This window comes from Sebastes fasciatus, chromosome 22, assembly GCF_043250625.1.
Source record: "Sebastes fasciatus isolate fSebFas1 chromosome 22, fSebFas1.pri, whole genome shotgun sequence".
NCBI lineage: Eukaryota > Metazoa > Chordata > Actinopteri > Perciformes > Sebastidae > Sebastes > Sebastes fasciatus.
In genome coordinates, this window is record NC_133816.1 from 20,631,678 (window position 1) to 20,657,552 (window position 25,875).

At 39.6% G+C, this 25,875-nt stretch overlaps 2 protein-coding genes and 1 non-coding gene across 3 annotated transcripts; all 3 read left to right on the forward strand.

Annotated features, from left to right (window-relative positions):
• Window positions 1–4,366: 4,366 nt before the first annotated feature.
• On the forward strand, window positions 4,367–12,122 carry vgf (VGF nerve growth factor inducible). Its single transcript, XM_074623882.1, has 2 exons — window positions 4,367–4,562; window positions 7,961–12,122. Exon 2 carries the CDS (start codon window positions 8,011–8,013, stop codon window positions 10,162–10,164), a length of 2,154 nt encoding a protein of 717 aa, XP_074479983.1. The 5' UTR covers window positions 4,367–4,562; window positions 7,961–8,010; the 3' UTR covers window positions 10,165–12,122.
• Window positions 12,123–16,046: 3,924 nt separating this feature from the next.
• On the forward strand, window positions 16,047–16,128 carry trnal-aag (transfer RNA leucine (anticodon AAG)). Its single transcript has one exon. It is a non-coding gene; the product is annotated as a tRNA-Leu (tRNA).
• A 980-nt stretch (window positions 16,129–17,108) lies between these two features.
• On the forward strand, window positions 17,109–21,980 carry snapc2 (small nuclear RNA activating complex, polypeptide 2). The gene is made up of 6 exons (XM_074624261.1): window positions 17,109–17,491; window positions 18,345–18,518; window positions 18,623–18,761; window positions 19,047–19,778; window positions 20,233–20,321; window positions 20,504–21,980. The coding sequence occupies exons 1-6, from the start codon at window positions 17,276–17,278 to the stop codon at window positions 20,798–20,800; spliced, it is 1,647 nt and encodes a 548-aa protein (XP_074480362.1). The 5' UTR covers window positions 17,109–17,275; the 3' UTR covers window positions 20,801–21,980.
• Window positions 21,981–25,875: the final 3,895 nt, after the last annotated feature.

The following is a 25,875-nucleotide window of genomic DNA, read 5'->3' on the forward strand; positions in this document are numbered from 1 at the left end:
AATGTTTGAGTTACATGTTAGAAATCTTTAAAGTCTTGACGACCACGCGTAAAAGCAAACTAGCTGTCATAGCCTCCTCCCACTGCCTCCCCCATCTCTCTCTAACGGTTTAGTTTGGTAGATTTTGTCGTCCTGATGCAATAACAGCTCACACTCAGACAGTCTCTCTTTGAAGGCATGTATGGCGTCTTTACGTGAACCCGTTCTCACTCCCAACGCGTCAAACACCACCAATTTGGCATCGCTAACTCCAATGTAAACCCACATGGTCGTACAGGTGACATATTATTAATTGAGAGCCTAAGTCACGTCCCTTCTGGTGGACCACCATGGGACCTCATTTCGGAAAAAAATATGAAAGGTAGTCAACGGAGAGAGATAAATATTCTTTTGATCCCGTTTGAATTGCGCTGTGAATCGTCGTAGTATCGTTTAGTTTTGTGTGAAACCGCTCCGTGAACTACATCTCTCGTCTCGCACAATATACGTCACCAACGCGAGGCTCCGCAGAGAGAAACGTTATCGTCTCCGACCAAAACTCCGGTGTCTCCCCTGTTCCCTCCGACCACGGTCGGGAGGCTGAAGCAGGAAAAGCCAACACTAGGATCAGCAGTGATTCATGGAGAGACCTTCGTCTGGTCAGCTAACATTACTGCCAAGCAGCTGAAATATAGAGTGATATTGTGCTTTTAGCTGACGTGTGTCGCTTCACTGTTTTGAGCGATGCTCGTTCATGTCTATGTAGAGCGAGCACAAGCGCGAGCAACAGGACGCTGACTTTCGTTGACTTAACGGCCAGGGGTGTCGCTGTTAACAAGACATTTCTGATTCTTACAAACAGTCCCTTTAAGTTGACGTCAACCGTGAGTGGTTGTGTTGCCTAACTTCCTGTGAAAACAAAAGTTTAATTTGAAAGGACACTACGCATGTAACGAGCGTATATTGACACGCCGTCCAAAAGTAACGCAAGACGGGGGTTAATCCGTGCGTCGGTCTCCGATGACCGAGCGGCGGTATTTGACGAGTTGGGAGTGAGAATGTGTTGACGTAGCTCAAAACGTACGTTCAATAGCTGCGTGAGGCGGGCGTGGTTTGTTTGTTTGTTTCCAAATTTGGACAGAGCAGCTGATTCCGCCGTCAGAAAGTGGACTTCCAGATGTTTGAAGCATAATTATCCTCCATCAAAGAGACACTCTGTGAATAGTGTGTTGAATAACGTGTGTTTTTCCGTCTCCGTCGGGTGAGATTTATCTATTTAATGCCCAGTTTGAACTTCGTCTTCGGTCAATCGGCTCATCATATGCAACGACTTAATCAGTTTGGTGATCGTCTTGTTCATAAATTAATTAGTTAAGAGAACGAAGATTTTGATTTGAGATTGTCTTGTTTAAAAGCTGGTTTGGAGAGCTGGAAGTGGAAGAAGCTCCGTGAGTCTGTAATGCAGGCTTAAGGCTAAAGGGACTCAAGTATGTGAATGTAATTTTATAAAGAAATAAAACCATTTTAAGCTAAACTAAATGGTGTGTGCTGATGGTTTGTGACTGTCTGTGAAATCAGCAGGTATTATTACACATAAAAATACAGAGAAAAAAACCCAAATATTTCAAAGTAATTAAAATGCATGTTCCCAAACTCCACTAAATATTTAATACAGAAATGAACGGGTACTGCATTCACATTTATATTGAGAATATAACCTAAAGATTTTTTGCTATTTTACTTCCATAACATGTCTTCTTTCAGACTAGTGGAAAAAACACATCCAAAATACACAAAATTAGCTGTTTATTTTACTACACTTTGTCTATTTGTGTCTGTAGATTTCTCTTAAATTCACCTAAAGCTTCCTCATTTACATATTTAAACATAAAATGTCAGCAAACTTGTAATTACAAAAAAAAGAATTGTCTTAATGTCAGTAATCAACTGGGGAAGTTTCATGGTGATATCTATTTTTATTTTTATTTTTTTATTTATTTATTTTTTACCTGATTCACCTGTAGTGTCTTCAAATTGTAGTGAATTTTAGAATCCATATATTTAAAGGCCTTAAAATCAATTTTCTTCTTTAAAAAAACAACATAAATGAGATTTCTTTTTACCCAATTTGTATTTTGGTCATTATAATATTATGATAATAAAGTCATATTATAAAGTAGTTATTTTACGTGTTATATTCTTTTTTTTCGTAAAGTTATGAATTTATTCTCGAAATATTACAACTTTTTTCTCATAAAATTATGACTCTCGTAATGTTACGACTTTTTTCCTCGTAAAGTTATGACTTTATCCGCGTAATATTACGACTTTTTCTCGTAAAGTTATGACTTTATTCTCGTTATATTACAATTTTTTTTCTCGTAAAGTTATGACTTTATTCTCGTAATATTATGACTTTATTCTGGAAATCTCAGATTGTTGTTTTGTGGCTCCAGACAGATTTCTTTTGCCTGCTCTAGCCCTAAAATTGAACCTACTAGCGCCTCGGGTCTTAGAGGGTTAATGTAATGTAAGCTAATATTTCTATTGTTCTATATATACTGCTGGGTATAGATTAGAACATGCGTAGTAAATGGATGTAGTGGAGTTAAAATATTTCCCTCTGAAGTAAGAGGATTTTGTGTAAACGGGGACACCTCCTCCTCTCATCCTGTCCTCAGATGACTCCCCTTCTCAGTGATGCACTGTGGAGGTTCCTTCTGGATATCTAACAGTTATTGCACTCTTGATTTCCCCGTCCTCACAGACAAAGTGAAGCAGCATCTTCCGTGACACGATGTGTAGTGAATGAGTGGGTGAGACACTAAACCATCAGCATCACTAACAACATGCAGCAGTGGAGCTGAACTCTGTGAGGTGACTCACTGCATGAGGTTCCCTGATTCAGAGAGCAGCTGTTGACCAGCAGGGGGTGCTGCAGCTGCTCTCTCTTCTCCTTTAACAAACACACAGTATGTTACACTCCGTATGTGTGTTCTGTAAATATATAAACGTATATATATTGCCATGTACTTATACCAGTACATGCTTATTTTTCTTAATTTCTACTGCTTTTATTTGTTTGTTTATATCACAGAGGAAAAGGAAGCAACAATAGTTCAACCATAAGCCGCCTTCTCAAAAAGGCTTTTGGGTTAACGTAATAAAACTACAACTCCTTTAAGTTTACGCAACAAAACTACAACTTCGTTAAGTTTACGTAATAAAACTACAACTTCTTTAGGTTTAGGCAACAAAACTACAACTTCTTTGGGTTTAGGCAACAAAACTACAACTTATTTAGGTTTAGGCAATAAAACTACAAGTTATTTAGGTTTAGGCAATAAAACTACAAATTCTTTAGGTTTAGGCAACAAAACTCCAACGTCTTTAGGTTTAGGCAATAAAATTACAACTTCTTTAGGTTTAGGCACAAAACTACAACTTCTTTAGGTTTAAGCAACAAAACTACAACTTATTTAGGTTTACGCAATAAAACTACAACTTCTTTAGGTTTATGCAATAAAACTACAACTTCTTTAGGTTTACGGAACAAAACTACAACTTATTTAGGTTTACGCAATAAAACTATAACTTCTTTAGGTTTACGCAATAAAACTACAACTTCTTTAGGTTTACGGAACAAAACTACAACTTTAGGTTTACGCAATAAAATTACAGTTTCTTTAGGTTTACTCAAAAAAATACAACTTCTCTAGGATTAGGCAACAAAACTAAAAACTTCTTTAGGTTTAGGCAAAAAAAAAAAAAAAACTTAAATTTCCGGAAAATAATTGTGTTTTGGGTTAAACTAACTATGAACACGGGATACAATTCCAGTGTCCTCGGTGAAAATCCTCTGTTTTGTGTCCATCCCAACCTCCAACCGTAATGCATTTCATGCCGTCTATACTGCAGCGCCTGACTTTCGCTTCTATACTATACTGGGAAGTTGATTCACCTCAACAAAAAAAATTGTGTTACAGACGTGGGGGGCTGGAGCAGGCCCCTATTGTCCCACATCTATGGTGCTTACAGCAACCGATAACGCCTATTCAATAGCCTGACAACAGTCTAATCGGCTGCACCATTCAATGCATGTGTATAGGTGCTTATGCTTCATAAATAACACGTGTAGTGTTTCCCCAAGAGAGGCTGCATGGCCCCCCCGGCCCTGCAGAGACGACGAGGAGCTCCATAAACTGCGAATTCATTCACCAGCTTCTGTTCATTCAGCAGCTCCAGCACTGCAGCTAATTGGCTCCATCAAACAGGGAGGAGGAGGGCAGAGGAATCTTATGAATGAAACCCAGTCTGGTGACGTCAATGGGGACCTGCTTGACGCATGAGTCACGTGGTGGTGGAGGATGGAGGTATAAGAGCAGCGTCGCTGTCCGTGGTCCTGAAACCAGACAGAGGAGCAGAAGAGCGACACTTTAACATAACAACATAATAATAATAAAAACAACAACATTATTAAAGGTGTGCAGGCTGCAGACTCTGTGCATGACAGCAGGGACTTCCAGCAGCTGTGAGTGTGACGTGAGGAGGAGGGGAAGCTGGAATCTCCCACTGAACTGCAAGTAAGTTCGGCTTTACTTTACTTTACTCTACTGGAAAAGAAAAAAAAAACTGATTGAAACTGACTGAATTTTTAATTTTTTTTATTTTATTTATTTACTTTATGAAAACCTCTCTGAAGCTTGTGCAAAGTGCAGATCAAAAAATCGAATAAAAATCAAATACAATAATATATATATATATATATATATATATATATATATATTGTATATATTTTTTTAATTGTATTTATTTAATTTTTTATTTATTTTTATTTTATTTGTTTTTATTTATTTACTTTATGAAAACCTCTCCGAAGCTTGTGCAGAGTGCAGATCCGCAAAAAATAAAATAAAATAATATATATATACTGTATATATACTGTATACTGTATACTGTATACTGTATAATATATATTTATTTATATATATTTTTAAATTTAATTTTTAATTTGTTTATTTATTTTTATTTTATTTATTTATTTTTTGCATGATCTGCACTCTGTACAAGCTTCGGAGAGGTTTTAATTTTTCAATTAAATAAATTAATACATTTCGGGTGTTTGTTGGGTTGGAGAATGTTTGATAGTTGAATTAAAAAAACAAAAACATTAAAATCCCCTTTTAGTCATATAGAACACATAATATATGTATTGATCAATTCAATAACACATTTCAATCAATAATTTATTATAATAATATGAGCGCTTTTTTTTTTTTAAATGACACTGCATTGTTTTGAGCTGATTTAGGAGCTGTGTTGTTACTTGGACATGCCCATATTTCTTTGTTTTTATGGTCAACACGGAGGTGGCTGTATTGTCCTCCTTCTCCTCCTCATCATCATCATCATCATCACCATCATCACTATTATCGTCATCTCCAGCAGCCACCATCACCATGACTCGCTCTGCCAAAAATAACCAGATTGACAAATGGAGAGCTGCTCTGAATGGTTCCTCCTCTGTGGTGCATCCAGGTGATGCTGAAACACCCAAGAGACAGAGACAGCAGCTCTTTATTGTCGTGTCTAAAATGTCTGCTGACGTCCATGATGTGTTTGTGTGTGTGTGCGTGTGTGTGTGTGTGTGTGTAGGCTGCTGTGTGAAGGAGGTTACTCATGTTGACACACGTCTGGAGGTGGCTGGTTTTATTTTTTTCTTGGTTCTTTTATTAATCCTCTTTGCTGATTGGTATGTGACCTGCTCAGGGCAATGAAGCCTATATATAAATATATATATATGCAGATGTTAAACAGATGTTTGCCTCATATGGAGGATGCGATAAAATCCATCATCAATCATTAAGCTGCGTGTTTTCCACATCACGCATCACGCACAGCCTGCAGCCACCTTCCACTGTTTCCACTGCAGAACATGCAGAACAACCTCAACCTGCCCATTTGGTCTGTTGTTGGCACATTTTTTTTTCCATCACAGATAAAACTTGTTGCCTCAGTATCAGTTTTATTACTTTTAGAGAAAAGACGCTATAATACTGCAGATATATATATTTATTTATATATATATATATTTATTTATTTTTATATTTATTAATATATATATATTTATTTATATATATATTTATTTTTATATATATTTATATTTATATATTTTATATTTATATATATCTGCAGTATTATAGCGTCTTTTCTCTAAAATAGTAATAAAACTGATTCTGAGGCAACAAGTTTTATCTGTGATGGAAAAAAAAATGTGCCAACAACAGACCAAATGGGCAGTTACTTTTAGGCTACTGTAAAAAAATAAAAAAAATAAAAATATATATATACATATATATATATATATATAAAAGTAACTGCAGCAAACAGTGTGGCGCGGTGCCACCAAGAGAAGAGCAGCTTATTATTATTATTATTATGGCGATGATGCAAGCAACCCCTGGAGCGCACCACGCTGTGATGCACTTTACGCAGACTGGAGAGCAGACAAGTATGTAGGCGTTGTTGCCATTTTGAAAGGAAGGAATGGCAATACACGTGTGCAAGTCAACGTCACTGCACTTGTTGCCCCCCCCCCCCCCTTTCCTTTCCCAAAGCGCACCAGGAGCTGCTGAACTGAAATCAGTAATATTACTCTATCAGCAAAAATAGTGCTCTCATGTTGCAGTGGCGCAGTGGTTCCTGCATGCGTCCTGGAGAGATCTACATATACTGCTGCATGCCTTCCAGCTCTTCATTGGCTGAACACACCTGATGCAGTTAATCAGGTGTGGGTATCTACAAAAAAACACGTGAAATTTAAAGTTAAAGTTAAGGAATATGGGGTTAAAATGTGGGTTTATTTTATTTTGTCACGTAACTTCCGAACTTAAAGGAACAGTGCTTCACTTGGTTGCAATGTGCAACCTCACCGTTAGATGCCGCCAAATTCAAATACACCAGACTTTCAACCGCAGACCGCTGTTCATGTCCTGTGCGAAACCAGAAGTCAACGTTGACTTATTTGTCACGTAACTTTCGTACTTAAACAGTGCTTCACTTGGTGGAACAGTGCTTCACTTGGTGGCAATCTGCAACCTCACCACTAGATGCCGCCAAATCCTCAAACACCAGACTTTCGCCCAGGATACCGCTGTTCGAAACCAGATGTCACCGTTGACTTATATGTCATATAACTTCCAAACTTAAAGGAACAGTGCTTCACTTGGTTGCAATCTGCAACCTCCCCACTAGATGCCACCAAATCCCAAAACACCAGACTTTAACCCAGGAGACCGCTGTTCGAAACCAGAAGTCAACGTTGACTTATTTGTCACGTAACTTCCGTACTTAAAGGAACAGTGCTTCAGTTGGTTGCAATCTGCAACCTCACCTCTAGATGCCGCCAAATCCAAAACACCGGACTTTCACCCAGGAGACCGCTGTTCGAAACCAGAAGTCAATGTTTACTTATTTGTCACGTAACTTCCGTACTTGAAAGAACAGTGCTTCAGTTGGTTGCAATCTGCAACCTCACCGCTAGATGCCGCCAAATCCAAAAACACAAGATTTTCAGCCAGGAGACCGCTGTCCATGTCCCGTGCGAAACCAGAAGTCGACGTTGATTTATTTGTAACGTAACTTCCGTACTTAGAGGAACGGTGCTTCAGTTGGTTGCAAACTGCAACCTCACAGCTAGATGCTGGAAAATTTCACACCCAAACCACAATCTTTTCCTTAACTTAACCAAGTTTATTTGAAAAGGCTATATGCATGTAACGGGTGAATATTAACACGTGTTGTTGGACATTCGTAGGAGAATGAAAGAAAACGGAGGAATAACTTTTCGTAAGATATCATATGAGAATACGTCTAATAACGGCGACATTTCTGAGATTCTGTGCTGTGATTCTCTGCAAGAATTTTTCTTGAAAGTTCTTGAAACTGAATATGTGTTTCTGTGTTTTTCTCTCTCCTCCAGGCATTTCTGATCCCCCTCGCCACTCACAGCGGACCCTGTTCTGAGTGACCATGATTGGGTACCACGATGCCTCAAGTGCCCTTACCCTCCTGGTCCTCCTGACGGGGGCTTCCTTCCTCCATCCGTCCAACCCCAACCCCATTAACACCCCTGGAGATGTTGATAACCCACACAGAGATGCTCCTCGTGGAAGGGACGAGGAGAGACGATCGATACCGAAAGAAGAGGCAGAGGAGGAAGAAGAGGAGCTCTTTAAAGACGTAGATCCCAAAACGCTAGCGGCAGTTTTACTGGAGGCACTGAATCACTCGCAGTCAGAGAAAAGAAGGAAGGGAGGGGAGCGCGATGGGATGGAAGAAGAAGAAATGAAGGCTGAGATTGGGGAGGTCAAAAAAGAAGAAGCTTACAGAGAAGTGAGAACGATGGAGGGAGCAGACAGAGACAGAGATGGACGACAGGAGTTAGAGCTACTGATGGCCGCACAGGGGAAGGAGCGGGAAAGACAGGAGGAAGAGGAGAGGAAGAAAGCTCATGAGGAAGAGGAGAAGATGACAGAAAAGGTGACCAGTCGTACCACAAGTCAGATGGTCCAGGTCCAAGCAGAGCAGCAGCCCGCTAGTCTAGATGGAAGAGGGGAGAACGGGCAGGGTGCGCCACCCCAGCAGGGCAGCAACGAGGAGGAGGAGCAGCTCAGCCCCGAGGAGCTAAAGAACCTCGAGACCATGATGAAGGAGTTTCCTCGTTTGAACACAGCCACGAAGAGGGAGGGAGATTCAGAACAAAACCAGAGAGAGAGCAGAGGGTACAGCAGCTACAACGACATCATACCAATGAACAAAGGCAACGACCTCGCCATGTCAAAAAAGAAACTGAAATGGCAAGAGGAGACACAGAAGGGCATGAACTTCCCAACATTCAGGGGAGGCAATTTCATGGACGACTTTGCGGACAATAATTATGCTGGCGGTAACGCTGCAACACAGTCGCAGCTTCCGGCAGAGCAGGAGGTGATGGAAGATGACGAACCAGAGGAGGAGGAGGAAGAGGAAGACGAGGAGGTGTTGAGTCCCGAGGAAGAGGAGGTTCGGGCTAAAGCAGAGCAAGAGGAGATGAGGAGGCAGGCGGCCGAGGCGCAGAGAGCCAAGATGGAGGAGGAGAAGTTGGCCGACATCGCCTCAGACATGCTGCTGCGCTACATGGTCAAACAGAACAATGGGAACAAGAAGTACGGCTCGTCTCTGTCCAACGCCGCGGAGGACAAGAGGTCCGACGAGGAACAGGAAGTGACGGAGGAGGACGATATCGATCCCCAGACCATCGACAAGCTGATCGAGATCTCCAACAAGCTCCACCTCCCCGCTGACGACGTAGTGGACATCATCAGCGACGTGGAAAAGAAGAAGAAGAAAGACATGCCGCCTGAGATGGCGTCTCGTTGGCAGCGACCCCCGACTCCGCTGTCTTCTTCGTTCTCGTCAAACAACGATTTCTCGGCTCCGCAGATTCCCACCAATCAAAACAGCTTCCCCGTCTCCTCTAAGCAACCCTCTCCGGCTGTCAATCTCCTCAAGACGTGGTTGCAGGAGCAATCGCAAACAAAATCGCAAGATCTCTGGAGCAAACCCGCAAAGCCTCTGAAGGCCAATCAAAATCGTTGGCCCAAACCTCAGAAGCCTCTGTCAATGAAACAGGACTTCTGGCTCAAATCGCCCAAACCTGTTTGGAATGGTTACCCTATGTACCCTTACACATACCCATCCTACTACCAGAGGAAGCAGTACCCAGACTACTACCCCATCTATTATCCTCCTCCCCCCAGACCCAAACCCCGTTACTACGTCCCCAAACCTGCTCTCGCCCTCAACAACTACCTGGGAAACTCCATGGATGACGCCTACTCCTTCCCTCCCAATCGCCGCTACCACAGCTGGGTCCAGCCTCGGCTGAGAACTCCCCCTGTGGGCCTCCGGCAGAGGCCTTACTACCCCAGCTACCGGTATCAGCCGGTGCCCATCCCCAAACCACGTTCACCTCCCCGAATGCCCGCGATCCCTCCTCGACAGAAGTTTTACTACTCCGCCCCGGCGGCACCTGCAGCGACGAGAAATGAAGATTATTATGGAAAGCAGCCAGACAACAGCAACCGCGATGATCTGGAGAAATACATACAGCAGATACTCATGAAGAGACCACTGTTGGACTGAAAGGGGGATGAGAGGAGAGCGAGAATAGGGGGAATGGAAACGAGGAGAGATAGATTTCTTTATGATTTTATTTTGCTGGTATTTGGTTTTGTATTACATATGTAACAAGTTCCTTTCTCCTAATTTGGTTGTGATTTGGACACGGACATTAAGGAGGACTTTTTTCTTTACCAGAGGTAATCTGGATAACTTTGGTAGAAAGATGAAAGAGAAGATACACCTCTACACGCCTCCTCTTTGGGAAGGAGGGGATGAATGTGGTCTGTTGGAAAGCATGACGCGGCAAAGATTTGTATCATGCTAGAACTTTTCATCCAAACTCCCGGCATGACAACATTCTCCATTTGGACATTTTACAATGCCAACAAAGGAGGACGCTTACATATGTTGTTTACCTGTACCTTTAAAAAGAAAATGTTTTCAGAGAGTCGGATAGGCAGTGATGGATGCTGGGAAATGTTTGATAGCTGATGGAATTTTACTGTCTAAACACAAAGGAGAACATTTGTGTAATTATCTCAGGCAGGAAAATTAAAAAATATATATTTCATAGACATTAATCTTTATGAAATTACCTACACTAAATGGCCAAAAGTATGTGGACGCCAGACATTCCTGTAGACACAAGCATTAGTCCAACACTCATGTTGTTCCAGTTCATCCCACAGGTGTTGGATGTGGTGAGTTCAGGGAGCACAGGTTAGTCAAGTTCTTCCACACTCAACTGGGAAAACCAATTCTACATTGAGCTGACTTTGTGTATGGGGACCATAGAAATAGAATAGGAGTAGAATGGACGTTCCCATTTAAATCAATGTAGCCTACCGTTGCCATTGACTGTTGTAGCCAAGCCCCCAGGAAGAGCGCTGGTCGTTGATGCCAATTTTCTTAGTGGTCAAACGGCGGTACTACAACTTCCGTGTCCGTCACGCGATGCCATTGGGCCCAAAAAGATGGTTACACATCTCTAACCCGGCAAGGCAACGTAAATTAACTGCTCAGTGCATCCGAAAAGATAGTGTTTATGTTGAACAATACTACACTTATTGAGTATAGGGATGCACCGATACCACTTTTTTTCAGACCAAGTACAAGTACAAGTACTTACATTTGGGTACTCGCCGATACTGAGTACCGATCCGAGTTCTTCTCTGATGTGTGTTCTGTTGTCACCATAACAACTAACAACAATCATTTTCTTTTGTACTAGTCAAACAATATGTCCGTTCTACTCCTATTATTATTCTATGATGGGGACATTGTCATGTTGAAACAGGAATCTCACTATTATCAAAAATATCATTGTATGCAGGAGCTATAAAATTTCCCTTCACTGGAACTAAAGAGGAAAAACATACCCAGACCCAGAGTGTCTATATACTTTTGGCCACACAGCGTATCAACACCTATCATCTCTTAGAGATGAAATCAAAACCATAACATAATCTTGCAATGGCCTCCTGACGAAAGCCATTCACTATCTCATATCTTTAAAAATGAATACATTTTTATGCAAATGTATCATTTTGTTTTTGTGTGTGTTATTTGTATAAAAATGCAGCAAAACACATTTCAGCAGAGCAGCAACCTCCTCGTTACGTATATACTCACACATACCCTCACACCGAAGAAGCTCTTTGTAATGAAATATAATGCACCAAAAAAGAAAAAGCCTATTTCATACAAAAGGGGCTGTGGAAGCCACACTAACACCACTATAATGGCTCGGATGACTCACCCTTTTGCATAACTTCAATTACCTTGTTGCTATGGTGCCAAACCCTGGCCAAACTCTATATGGCATTCCTTTTGACGCCTTCAGAGGAGAATGCAGTGGTGGAGGCATATACTGCTCTTTTACTAAACACATTTTAAAGGGTAAGGCTGGTGCTATTCTATATTTTTATTCTATATCACCAAATGTGTTGAATACTTTCTGGATCCCTAACCCTGTCTGCAGTTTAGTGCTATATAAATACTGTGAAAGTATCGAAGTGCTCAATATACAGAGAAATACACACAGCCCGTATTCAGAAATTGTGCGTTTGAAACAAGCCGTTAGGATTTCTGTCCATTTGTGATGTCACAAATATACAATATTTAGACAATTTACACAGATTTAAACGTAAACATTCTAAATGTGCCCCAGTTTATTTCCTGGTTGCAGTGTATGTGAATGACATCAAGCTGACAGGAAGTACACATGGACCCAAGCTGTTGCCTAGCAACGCAATTCTGTTGCAATTTCGTCGCAATTCCGTCGAAATGCGCTAAAACGGAGCGTTTAAGACAGAGGGTAAATACAGATATATTCAGGTAGACAGTATGAGGAAAATAAAGTTTTTTTTTAACATTACAGCATGTAAACATGTTCTAGTAAAAACACAAAATACAAGTATGATCCTGAAAATGAGCATAATATGGGACCTTTAAAGATACCCTCGTTACAGCACCCCAAAGTGCCCCAAAGTTCCCTTCAGCTCAATGAAGACCATTTAGTGCCATTATTTATTTTTTCATTGATCATTATCAACTCAAAAGTTTATTTTGATTGTTATCTAAATGTTGCACAACCATCGATCATATAGCCTACATTTTATACATCTGTAGGTGGGAAGTTGTTTCCGAACTCTGAGCTGAAATCGGCTGCCTTACATGTCACTGTGACATCCCTGTCATTACGCTTTATTTTCTTCTTCTTCTTCTTTTGTACCATTTGATATTATCCATGAGATAATCACTTTTTTTAATGGACACAGATGGGATAATGCAAATGATTCTCTGGAGCTGATTCCACTGGAGATGGTTAATCAGTTCGCTCATATTCAGGTAGTTTAATTCACAACAGGATGATGAAGAAGGGATTTTTCATTGCTTGGATTGGATGGCAGTGTTATAAAAATGATTGTAAAAAAAATGTTTTTTAACGTGCAAAAAAAAAGGATTGTACTGTTGAGATTTCCTTCTAAATGGCTACTGATAATCAGTAATCAATAAACACTTCCCCGTTCTCCCCGTTTATCTCTCTTTCAAATACGTCACTGGGAACAAGAGCGGATGTTGCTCTTTGGTTCGTCTGTATTGTTGACCTTTGTGGTCATCTGTTGCTAAGGGATGAGCAACATCTCAACATCGTTGTTGCCGGGCCAAAACAGAATCATGGCATCGACAATCTCATACTGAAGAGGAGTGTCAACACGATGGCCATTAAGTCAAAAAAAAAGAGAGTGAACTGAAAAGAGGAGATGGGAGTAAAAACTTTTTGTAATGTAATTTTTAATGATTTGTTGTTTTTTTATGATATTAAGAAAGAAGTTGCAGATTTAAAAGGGAAAAAATAATGGACGCAACAGACCAGTGGGTACAGTGTCTGCACGTTTATGTATACTTGCACCTAAAAATTTGCTTCTTTGAAGACGTACAAGCATCAATTAAAAAAGCATAAAAAAAAACTAAAGATGACAGAAACAATGACGTCAGTGTACCTTAAAAACAAACATCGTTTTAGTCATGTATGCGGCGAGTGTTGTCCATGGTCTTTCTAGATGTACCTGATGTTGTAACCATCGTAATAAACATGCGTTTGCTGGAATGTAAATATGCGCATGTCAATGACTACTTTTGCTACACATGAAGAAACAATAAAGTCAACTATTTTTATTACAAAAATGCTTCATTGTGGACAGAGAGAATTTGTATGTGAGTGTGAGAGGAGACAGCAAAGGTCCCAGGTAGCCGTCTCACTGAACCGGGTGTTCATATTTTTTACAGTCAAGGATGGATGGATGGATGGATATACTACTGATACTGTACGGAGCGGAGATATTTCTCATATTTCTCATTTTACAGCTAAACAGTACACTACAAGATGTTTCTGAAAACATTTGAGGCAAGAAATAGGCATTACAGTAACAGAATATTGATTCATATTCAGCCGATTAGACTGTTATCAGGCTATTAAATAGGCGTTATCAGTCGCTATAAGCCCCATAGATGTGGGTCAGTAGTTGCCTAAACCTAAAGAAGTTTTAATTTTATTGCCTAAACCTAACGACGTTGTAGTTTTGTTGCATAAACCTAAAGAAGTTGAAGTGTTGTTGCCTAAACCTAAAGAAGTTGTAGTTTTATTGCCTAAATCGAAAGAAGTGGTAAACCTAAAGAAGTTGTAGTTTTGTTGCCTAAACCTAAAGAAGTTGTAGTTTTATTGCCTAAACCTAAAGAAGTTGTAGTTTTGTTGCCTAAACCTAAAGAAGTGGTAAACCTAAAGAAGTTGTAGTTTTGTTGCCTAAACCTAAAGAAGTGGTAAACCTAAAGAAGTTGTAGTTTTATTGCCTAAACCTAAAGAAGTTGTAGTTTTGTTGCCTAAACCTGATGAAGTTGTAGTTCCGTTGCCTAAACCTAAAGAATCATTTTCGTTTGTGTTCAAAACGTGACGTTTCGTTCAGTTTTACATGTTAGAACGTGTTGCTTTTATGTTTCACTTTCACTTTTATAACATCGTAGGTGTAGTAGGCCCCTAATGACCCACATCTATGGTGCTTATAGCAACTGATAACGCCTATTTAATGGCCTGATAACAGTCGAATCTGGCAGCTTTAAATGAACAAACATGCTACAACTGTCACCAGATTGAAGCCAATAACTGCCTCAATGATGGTGCATTCTGAATTTTCTCCTTTTTATAAATGAATCACATCTAGGGGTTAAGAATGATAATCCCCTGTGTAGTCCTTCGGGCCGATTTACAGCAGAGACAGTAATTAAAGGTGGGAGGGAGCAGAAGACGGGGATTTGGCTTGCTTTGATACGTCGTGCTGCTTCAGAGGTGGGGGTGTTAAGCAGGGTGATTAGAGGTTAGATCAGAGGAGATGGTGATTGTGGGCTGCAGGGATGCGCTAACACCCACACAGACCAGTAACCCAAAAAAAAAAGGTTTGAGAAACACCAAAAACTACTGACAAGGACTTCCACAGAGTGAGGGTTCAGTAATTCAACCTCAGGGATGTGTAAATTGACTCTGTGACAGAGATGCACAGAAACAAAAAGACATGATTTCTGAGACATGAGGTTGAAATGAGTTTAAAGCTGTGCTGAAATAAAAATGAAATGAAAGGTTGCAGGTAAGAATAAAGAGAGGAGAAAAAAAATGGCAAAGCGTGCCAGATGACAGGGTGAGGAAAAAAGTAGCCCAGGGCTGGGCAGAGGCAGGGAGTGAGGGAGTGAGGGATGAGATAAGGGAGGAGTGGAGAGAGTGGTTGATGGTTGCAGCTCTGCCCATGGAGAGGTGCAGTGATTCATGATATCACGTGGTGAAGACTGGGTGACTCATCCACCACCAACATCATCATGCAGCCACTGCAGAGCACCCAAACACACGCACACACTCACACACACACAAAAGTGCACACATTAGACATATGTATGCATGCATGCTGATGCACACAAAACCACAAAGCTGATCAGACATAAAGCATATAAATTCTCACTAGTAGACATGAAGCATGCATGCTCATTCATTTATATACTAATAAGAAACATGCAGTAGCTGCTGGCACCAATTAACAGAAATGCTTGCATGTATAAAAAGCACACATACACAGATGTATCTGTATCTGGGTATGTTATCTGGATAATGACTTCTGATCATGTGACTTTATACATTTACACCTGCTGTTTAATAGGTTTTCTTAATTATTTCTATAAATAACATTTTAAAAAGACTCAGCCAGAGATTTCAACCAACTAGAAGGGCATAGCTCCTGTGTATCCATTACTATAAATAAATGTATTTATTAATTATCTCATTATTAACTATCACATATTTTATACATACATCCAATATTAATCTTTATATTTATAATTTGTTGCCATCTATTGTCATCGGTAGCGTGGCCGAGCGGTCTAAGGCGCTGGATTAAGGCTCCAGTCTCTTCGGAGGCGCGGGTTCGAATCCCGCCGCTGCCATGTGTATTTTTTGTTAAAATGTAGCGAAATAGTGTTTTTTTATGGTTTATTTTTGTGTTGCTATAAATACAACAATGTCATCCCGCTTTTTGTGCCTGTCCAAATTGACTATAGATGCTATTTAGCCATAGAACATATACTGCTATATACACAGCCTGTAAGCAATACCTGCGAGTAAAGGTTCAGGGCGAAATATTCGTACTGAGTTCCACTACCCGGAAGCAGTTAGACCTACTGCCTTCAAAATAAAGTGAGATAGCTTAGTGTGAAAGTTCACTTCTTTTGCAAATGTGTTATACATATTTTTTTTTAAAGGAAAAAGGTGTGTGTGTTGGTTAGATGCTCTGAACTGGGATTACAACCGATAAATTATGGAACCTATATAGAGTTTTACTGTTTAATTCTACTAGGTTAGTGAGTTTAAAAAGTGATAAATAACATTTGCACACAAGTTTATACAGTTAATCTTAAAATATGCCATTTTTATCCATTTCCTTATTCTATTTTTTTTTATCTTAGATTAAATGAATATTAATTATTCATTGTTAATCCATTTAAAGAAAAAGTTAACAAACCAGGAAAAAAAAACGTAACATCCGATGATACCTAGACCTTTAACAAATATATTTGAACACTCTATTTTTTTTTCATTACAATTCCGCAAATATATTTTACACTATAAATATAATATAATATAAAAATAAAATAAATTATACAACAAATAAAATGTAAGGAAAGGAAAATATTAATAAAAACTAAATAAACAAACAAACAATTAGAATAAATTTGAAAGGTCTAAACAATCTAATAGTTTTTGCCAATTTAAGTTTTAATAGTAAACAATATTTCGCTAAGATAATAATACAATTAATTATGTTGCTTAATTATTTTGTTGTTTTCCGCCCTGTAAAATAATTCAGTTTGGGAGAATTTGCAAGATAACGCTTTTATTCTGAAAATATCGCAACGGAAGACATATTGTTGTCGTTCCAGAACGCAGGCGGATCGTCGGTCTCTGAGAGGATGCTCACATTCTAAATTCGATTTAATGTTAGTTTGTATCCAGTAGCAGCTTCTTCTCTCAGTCTTCTAGTCTCGTTGGTGTTAGTTTAGTTTAGTTTGTATCATTATAGCACCGTGAGTGGAGATGAAGCCGCCTCCTCGTAACCGAACCAAACCGGACCGCACCGTGATCCCGGACCCGGCGACGTCTCGAGGTCACCTGTCCGGTCAGTGGCCTCGCGTTGAGCAGAGGATCCTCCTGAAGGCTCTGAAGACCCACAGCAGGTACACCAGAGGAGGTCTGGACGACCTGGACTACAATTACCTGAGGAAACACCTTCCTACTCGGTCCATTACAGAGGTAACCCCTAAAGACCCCCTGTAACCCCGTAAAAACAACTTTTTTTTCATTAAGTTATGACTTTATTCTCGTAATATTACGACTTTTTTTTTCTCGTAAAGCTATGACTTTTTTCTCGTAATATTAAGATTTTACTATCGTAAAGTTATGACTTTATTCTCGTAACATTACAACTTTTTTTCTCGTTAAATTATGACTTCATTCTCGTAAAGTTATGACTTTTTTCTCATAATATTACGACTTTTTTTCTCGTAAAGTTATGACTTTATTCTCGTAATATTACGACTTTTTTCTCGTAAAGTTATGACTTTATTCTTGTAATATTACGACTTTTTTTTTCTCGTAAAGCTATGACTTTTTTCTCGTAATATTAAGATTTTACTATCGTAAAGTTATGACTTTATTCTCGTAACATTACAACTTTTTTTTCGTTAAATTATGACTTCATTCTCGTAATATTAAGATTTTTTTTCTCGTAAAGTCATGACTTTATTCTCGTAATATAACAACTTTTTCTCGTAAAGTCATGACTTTATTCTCGTAATATAACGACTTATTTCTCATAAAGTTATGACTTTATTCCCGTTTATATCACGACTTTTTTCTGGTAAAGTTATGACTTTATTCTGGAAATCTCAGATGATTTTTTCCTCAATGTGACCATAATACTCCGTCGTACATTTGCTCTTTGGCTCTCACTGCATTAGACTTATACACTATATACTTAGACTATAAACTGTTTTACTTTCATCACAATGATCAAATGTTTTGCGGCTCCAGACAGATTTATTTATTTATATTTTGCCTAAAAAATTGCTCTTTTGATAGTAAAGGTTGTTGCCCCCTGCTTTAGATCACCTCTGTTGTGGACTATCTGAAGGACAAAGTGATCTCATTGGCGAACTACAAGCTGAGGAAGAAGAGGTGGGAGCAGAAGAAGGCCAGAAAGCCCATCGAGGTGTGGAGACACATGGCTTCTGCTATGGCTGGAACCCTGGAGGAACCCATTACCTCTGCCTTCTCTCAGGTACTGCAGGACAGTACTGTGACAGTGATGTGATGATGGGTATCTATCTACATGCTCACACCACCTTAAATCTTTCATCTCTCTCATCTCCCTGTGTTTCTCAGATGCTGATCGTGTCGTCCACAGAGCCTCGCACCCTGAGGAACTGTGACCCTCCTCAGGTCTACAGACCACCCACAGACAAAGACCGGCCTGTTGGTCGCACTGTCCCTTTCAGACCAATGCCTCGTTTACCAGTCAAAGGTACGAACCGTCAGTCATTTCCATCTGCATCTCTTTGTGGTCATTTTATATCAGTACGTAGTTGTTTAGAGTTTCTTTGTAGTTGTTTAGAGTTTCTTTGTAGTTGTTTTGTGTTTCTTTGTAGTTGTTTGGTGTCTCTTTGTGGTCGATTTATTGACTTTCCAACATGAAATGTCACCTGAAACATGGGCTCTGACCCTCAGATGCATCGCTACGTTCCTCCATGTTACTGTGATAAAAGAGCATATTATAGGTTTTACAACGTACAATTTTTTCCCCCTTTAGTTGAGGGTCCGGGCATCAACACAGCCCGTCCCATCGTAGTACTCAAGACTCCAGGACCGACCATGGGTCCGGCCAAAAGACTCCCAGCACCATCACAAGTTGTCAGAGTGGCAAACAGCAAAATCATCCCTCCACCTCAGAAACAGGTTTCACACACAGCCGGAACTTCGCCTGCTACCACCACCTTAACCACCACCACCACCACCTCCTCTCAGTCTGCTGCCTCCTCCTGCCAGCCGGGTGCAGCAGAAACACTCAATGCACCTGCTTCATCTCCACAACCTGCCTCACAGACTGGGACCCCAGTTACAGGACGAGTCGTACCCAGTTCTGGCTCTGCGGCAGTGGTAAAGACTCAGAGTGTTGGTGGCTCTCTAATCCGGACTACCCAGCAGCCCTCAGAGAAACCCCCCACCACCACCACCACCACCTCTACATCAAAATCCACTTCATCCGGCCCTCACACGTCCTCCTCCTCCTCTGCCTCCGCCGGCAAAACTCCAGTCCCCAGTACTGCGGCGTCCTCTGGTGCCTCCTCCCTCGCCCGCCCCACGCCCCCACCCTCCACCCCTGCTGCTGCATTTCACGCTAAGTTTGGTCGCACCGGCAAATACGCCACGAAAGACAGTCCCAGGTTGTTCGGTGTCAAGAGCGTAGTGGACTTCGAGAGGATCTATCGCTACCTGAGTGTCGTCCACCAGCCAAACGAGGAGTGTCGTCTCACGCCCATGGGTGAGTCGCCGCTTGGTGTCATCTTAAAGTGTATTTTAATGTTAACGTCATGGCAGATATTAAACAAATTTAGTCACATTCAATACACAAGACTTAATTAATATATTTGCTCCATTTGAGTTTATGCAGAGGTAGAAGGAAATTACCGCTTTTATTGTTGTAGTCTGAGTAATGTGACGTCATATCCGTATAAATTAAAAAGAAAACACCACTAATTTGTGAGGGAAATGTCTTAATAAATAATGACTAATATATTTGACTTCAGGACATCTCTGATGCTGAAAATCAAATATTTTAATGTATTAATTTAGATATTTTCCAAAGTAAAAGTCCCTAGAAGTGTATGATTTAACTTTCCCCCCATGGTATAGTGTTAAAAAAGTTTACAAAAATCACAATGAATCGTAATATCAAATTGCAGTTTTCATCCATTTTTTAAAATATTATCCTCCAGAGAGCGCTATAGTGTTGGACCTGCTGATGTCTCTCCCAGAGGAACTTCCCCTGCTGGACTGCAACAAACTGCACAAACATCTGATTAAGGTACAAGTTGCTGAGCACTAGTTAGTTGATCACTGGAGATAAAAATGTTTTCCTTTGGAACAAGTTTAGGCCATTAGCCATCCCTAGTAGCAGTGCAGACCTGGTGCGTACCAAACCTGCAAAGCTATATTGCAGCTTTAGCTATGCATCAACCTGACTGCCTCTCCTCTGCATGTCTTCAGATGTACCAGTTTCTCTCGTCCACCGCTGACTCGTCGAAGACGGCGGGGGAAATGTTTAAAGAGCTGAAGGATGGACTCTGTGATCAGACACCGAGCGGTCGAGACGGCAACAGAACAAACGGTCAGCAACAGAACGCCGCGGACGGCGGAGGGAAGAAACCACAGCCAGATGCAGCTGAGAGACAATCATCAGGGAGCAGTAACGCATCCGGCCAACCGGGGGACGCAGACGAGATGGGACTCTGCCCCCCCCTCAACCCTTTTATGGTGCCGCTGAAACTGTTGATGCGCAAATAGATGCTTCAGGAAGTTCAGGATGCTTTAGATATGTCTGTGGCTGTATCCGAAACCTCATTCTATACTAGTAGTACGCACTGATTTGGCCAAAATGTAGCATGTAGTATGCGAACAAAGGCAAAACTACAGTATGCATCGGACCAGTCTACCTCGCCTACAGTATCCCACAATGCAAAGCGCTGGAACGGTACATGCTACAGGTGTTTATCTGCCTTTCTGGAATTGAAAAGCTCCACAATCGCCCATCAGCCGGCCAATCACGAGATTGTTTGTTTTTGTCCAGTGCTTTAAGAGCTGGTTTAAAGGCTAAAGTCTGGTCTAGCACACTGAAAAATACAAAGCTTTAACCGTTTCATACTGCATACTATTCAGGAACACAGTGTGTACTGTTGTATACTGTATACTGTATACTGCGTTTGTCAGTAGTACATAGTAGGCGGTTTCGAATACAGCCTGTGTTCTATAACAGTACATTTATTTATACCAAATGATTTGGTCATTGTTCGTCTCAGAGGTCACCGGGTCGGGTATCGAACCCGAGTACCCTCCAGAATCTGGAGTATCGAAAGTTGGCATCGAATGTCTGATCGGATTCATCTTCGCGTTTACATATTCTTCGATCAGATAGTTTGTTATTTCAGCTTTATTTCTCAAAGGTTCGTGTTCAGCTGCTTTTGTTGAGACATTAAACTCTGATGCATTGAGAAGTTTGACTCATTCTGTTAAATGAAAGAAAAGGGTTTCGTACAGTGTAGAGGACGGAGGCTGCCAAAATAAATAAGAGTTAATACAAAGATAAAGAAGCAAATCAGAACCAATTTTATCAATTAATGAATTAATTAATAGCTACATTTATTTTAATATTTTTGCTACATTTAATGACATATTTATTGAATCAATATATTTATTCATTTATTTTTTATTTTGGCAGGTTCCGTCCTCCATAGTACAGGGCTGCAACCAACGACTATTTTCATTATTGATTGATCTGCAGATTGTTATTTTTCTATTGATCGTTTGGATGATAAAATGTCAGAAAAAAAAAGAAAGATTTCTCAGCAGTGTTCAGTTGTTTTGTTTTGTCCAACCAACACTCCAAAAGATCTTCAATTTATTTGCATTTCTGCTTCAAAAATGACGTTATAAGTTATTCCTCTATTAAAGTTATTTCTCTATTTTATGTTGATTGACTAATCAATTAATTTAATAATTGTTTCACCTCTAATCTCTTAAAAATATGTTTGTATTTGTCAAATTAAGACATTTCTACAAGTATTGTATTGCTTCCAATAGTGAAACTCCAGCCAGCTTATAGAAATGAGCAGTAGTTCAGTGGCCTTGTGAGTCCACAGACATTATATATTATATTATATTATATTATATTATATTAATTTATATTATAGTATGTTATGTTATATTATATTATTTTATATTATTTTATATTATATTATGTTATATTATATTATTTTATATTATATATTATTTTACATTATATTATTTTATATTATATTATGTTATATTATTTTATATTATATTACATTATATTATGTTATATTATATTACATTATATTATGTTATATTATATTATATTATTTTATATTGTATTATATTATATTATGTTATATTATGTTATGTTATATTATATTATATTATATTATACTATATCGATTACTAGTTTATATCCCTTTGCCACCATCACTATAAAGTACAGTAGCAGAAGACTGAAATAACACAAATGGGTGTCTGGGTTTAGAGTTCATCTGGAAACTTTGCAGTGTGTTGGCAGCAGATGGCAGCAGAAGCCATTCGGAGGCTTCACATGTGCTTCTAGAAGAAGACGGGCAGCTTCTCAAGGAGCTCTGACTGAAGGTAAGTTCAATACTATTTTACTACTCACTGAAATGTAACCCTAGAACTAAATATTAAAAACTGTTGAAGTACTGAAAGCTGTCATTGAACGTCTGGTTTGATTGAGATCAGATCAGAGAGCTCCTGATGTATATAAAGAAGTATGGGGTCTTCAACTTCACGTTGTTTTATATATGCTTTCTTAACCCTCTGAGACCCACAATAGACCTGTTTGTCTTTTTTAAGGGGGTACGTGGGGTCTTTAGGGGGAGATAGCAGGTCAACAGTAGATGTCACATAGAAGTGGTGTACATCATCTGAAAGCTGAGAACCTGAAGATTAATTTGAGATGCTGCTCAGCACTGTGTGTATAAGGGTTTAGAACATTATGATAGAAATCATCCCCAAGCTATATTATGTCTCATAAGTTGTTGCAGCAATTTTTTGGTTGATACCATTTGTTACACAGATTTGGTGCTAAATTTAACAATTTTTTTTAACCAAAAATGATCAATAATCCCTCCAAAATACCACATTAAGACACCAAGACCTTGAGCAACACCATAGAAAAAGCCATGCTGTGATTTGGGATCAAAAAACTTTTTATATTTTTTAAGATTTCTGCAAGAATTGTATTTTTCAGCGATTGGATGGCGAGCACTTTCTGTTGTGTAAACTGCTCAGAAACCCCCTTATTGTCAATCTATAGCTAGGAAAGCCATCCATCCTCTGAATGCTCTAGGTCTCTAGTTTGTGGCTGTAACGTTTCATGAGGCTGTGATTATCCTAGAGGTCACCACAGGTCTCACTATAATGAAATGTCTCCTATGGGGACTAACATCATCACACATGAATACAGTTGGGCTCATTGGATCCACAAGAGTCTCCGCTTTACAGTGATACACAATTTACGTAATTCAAGACTGTTTAGGGACCCCAGTATGCAGAAATATTCAAATACACCATTTTAGAATCGGAGAAAATAACACATTTATACTGCAAAAAAAACTGCATGTGATTATCATAAAGTGGACATGTCTGTAAAGGGGAGACTCGTGGGTACTCATAGAACCCTATTCTGTTATAATGACTTGTTTTTCAGTTATATGCTACATTTAAAATCATTATTTGAAGATGATTTATTAACAGTGGCTTCTTTCTAGACCAAATAGAGAAACACGTGCTCCGGAGGGATGAAGGTGCACGGCAGATGAGGTGAGGCGGCATTGCCATGGCGCCCTGTTTGTGTTGATAGTAGTGATGATAATTATAGCCTGAGATGACGTCTGTAGTTGGGAGTGTACAAGGTGTAATTGTTTTTTTACCATTTTGTCTTGTGCAACATTTATTGCTGGGCGTCTTAAACATGATAATCCTGATCTCACAGCGGAGAGCAGAGTGTGACCAACCCTTCCTGGGAAACAGAAACATAACAGCACATCTTCACAGTAGTCACTGTCCTGTTCTGTCAACGCTGATCTCTGGTCTGATAAAACAATGTTCCATTATTCCCTGTTCTTCTTTTATATGTAATATAGGTCAGCAAAATGGACAGTTTTAAACCTCTGAGACCAGCGATCCCGACTGACTTTACTGTCTTTCAGGTTCAGTTTTACGGCTTATCACATGCAGTATAAATGTGTTATTTTCTCATATTCTGAAATGGTGTATCTGAATATTTCTGCATACTGGGGTCCCTAAACAGTCTTTGAATCACATAAATTGGGTATCACTGTAAAGCTGAGACTCTTGTGGATCCAATGAGCCCAACTGTATTCATGTGTGATGATGTTAGTCCCCATAGGAGACATCTCATTGTAGTGAGACCATTTTTTTTTTTTTAAACTTGACCTCACTGTATAAAATGACCTGTGGTGACCTCTAGGATAATCACAGCCTCATGAAGCTTTACAGACACAAACTAGAGACCTCGAGCATTAAGAGGATAGATGGCTTTCCTAGCTAGATTGACAATAAGGAGGTTTCTGAGCAGTTTACAGAACAGAAGTGCTCGCCAATCCAATTGCCGAAAAATGCAATTCTTGCAGAAATCTTAAAAGATGTCAACGTTTTTGATCCCAAATCACATCATGGCTTTTTCTACGGTGTTCCTCAAGGTCTTGGTGTCTTAATGTGGTATTTTGGAGGGATTATTGATCATTTTTATCAATTCTCGAGTGGTAAAAAAATGGTTAAATTTAGCACCAAATCTGTGTAACAAATGGTATCAACCCAAAAATTGCTGCAACAACTTATGAGACATGATAGAGCATGGGGATGACCATCATATTCTTCCAACTTCCTTTTTGCTCAGCATGAAATTCACATTATTTGAAGGTTACCATTTTGTGAATAGCTTTTACTATTGTGGAGGTCAAAGGAAATACGCAGCAGCCGTCGTACTGATTCTTTTGCTCTATTTATAACTGGAAAGTGGAAAACATACCTAACTCAGAGGGAGGTTTTGTCAGGCTTTAGCGTCTGATAAGACATAAAATGAACCCACCTTTTACAACCTGTAGGAGATAAACTTGTCTACACTAACCCCTCGCGCTGTTATTACACCTCACCCTAACACACCTCTTGCTATAAACCTTTGAATCCTCCAGCAGAGAGGAAGATGGTCGTGTGCCGATTCACCGGTGTATTAAGCATGACTTATACTGCAGTTAGAATCTCTGAGTCTTGATAAGCTGTGTTGTAAAATCTAGATAAACACACCATTGATAACTGAGCGGTCATGCCAACACTTTCCTCCTATTACGTATCACCAGACTGTAGCTGCTCTTCATATACTATCTAAACCAGGGATCAGCGACCAGCGGCTCTCTAGCTCCTCTCCAGTGGCGCCCTGGAAATTAATAGCTGTTTTTTTTGTTAACATTTTCATTCATCTTTTTCTAAACTTAAAGGTCCCATATCGTGCTCATTTTCAGGTTCATATTTGAATTTTGGGGTTTCTACCAGAACATGTTTGCATACTTTAATGTTTAAAAAACTCTTTATTTTCCTCATACTGTCTGCTTGAATATACCTGTATTTACCCTCTGTATGAAACGCTCCGTTTTAGTACATTTCAATGGAATTGCAACGGAATTGCGTTGCTACGCAACTGCTTGGGTCCATGTTTACTTCCTGTCAGCTGATGTTATTTACATACACTGCAACAGGAAATAAACTGGGACACTTAGAATATTTATGTTTAAAACCGTGTAATGGTCTAAATA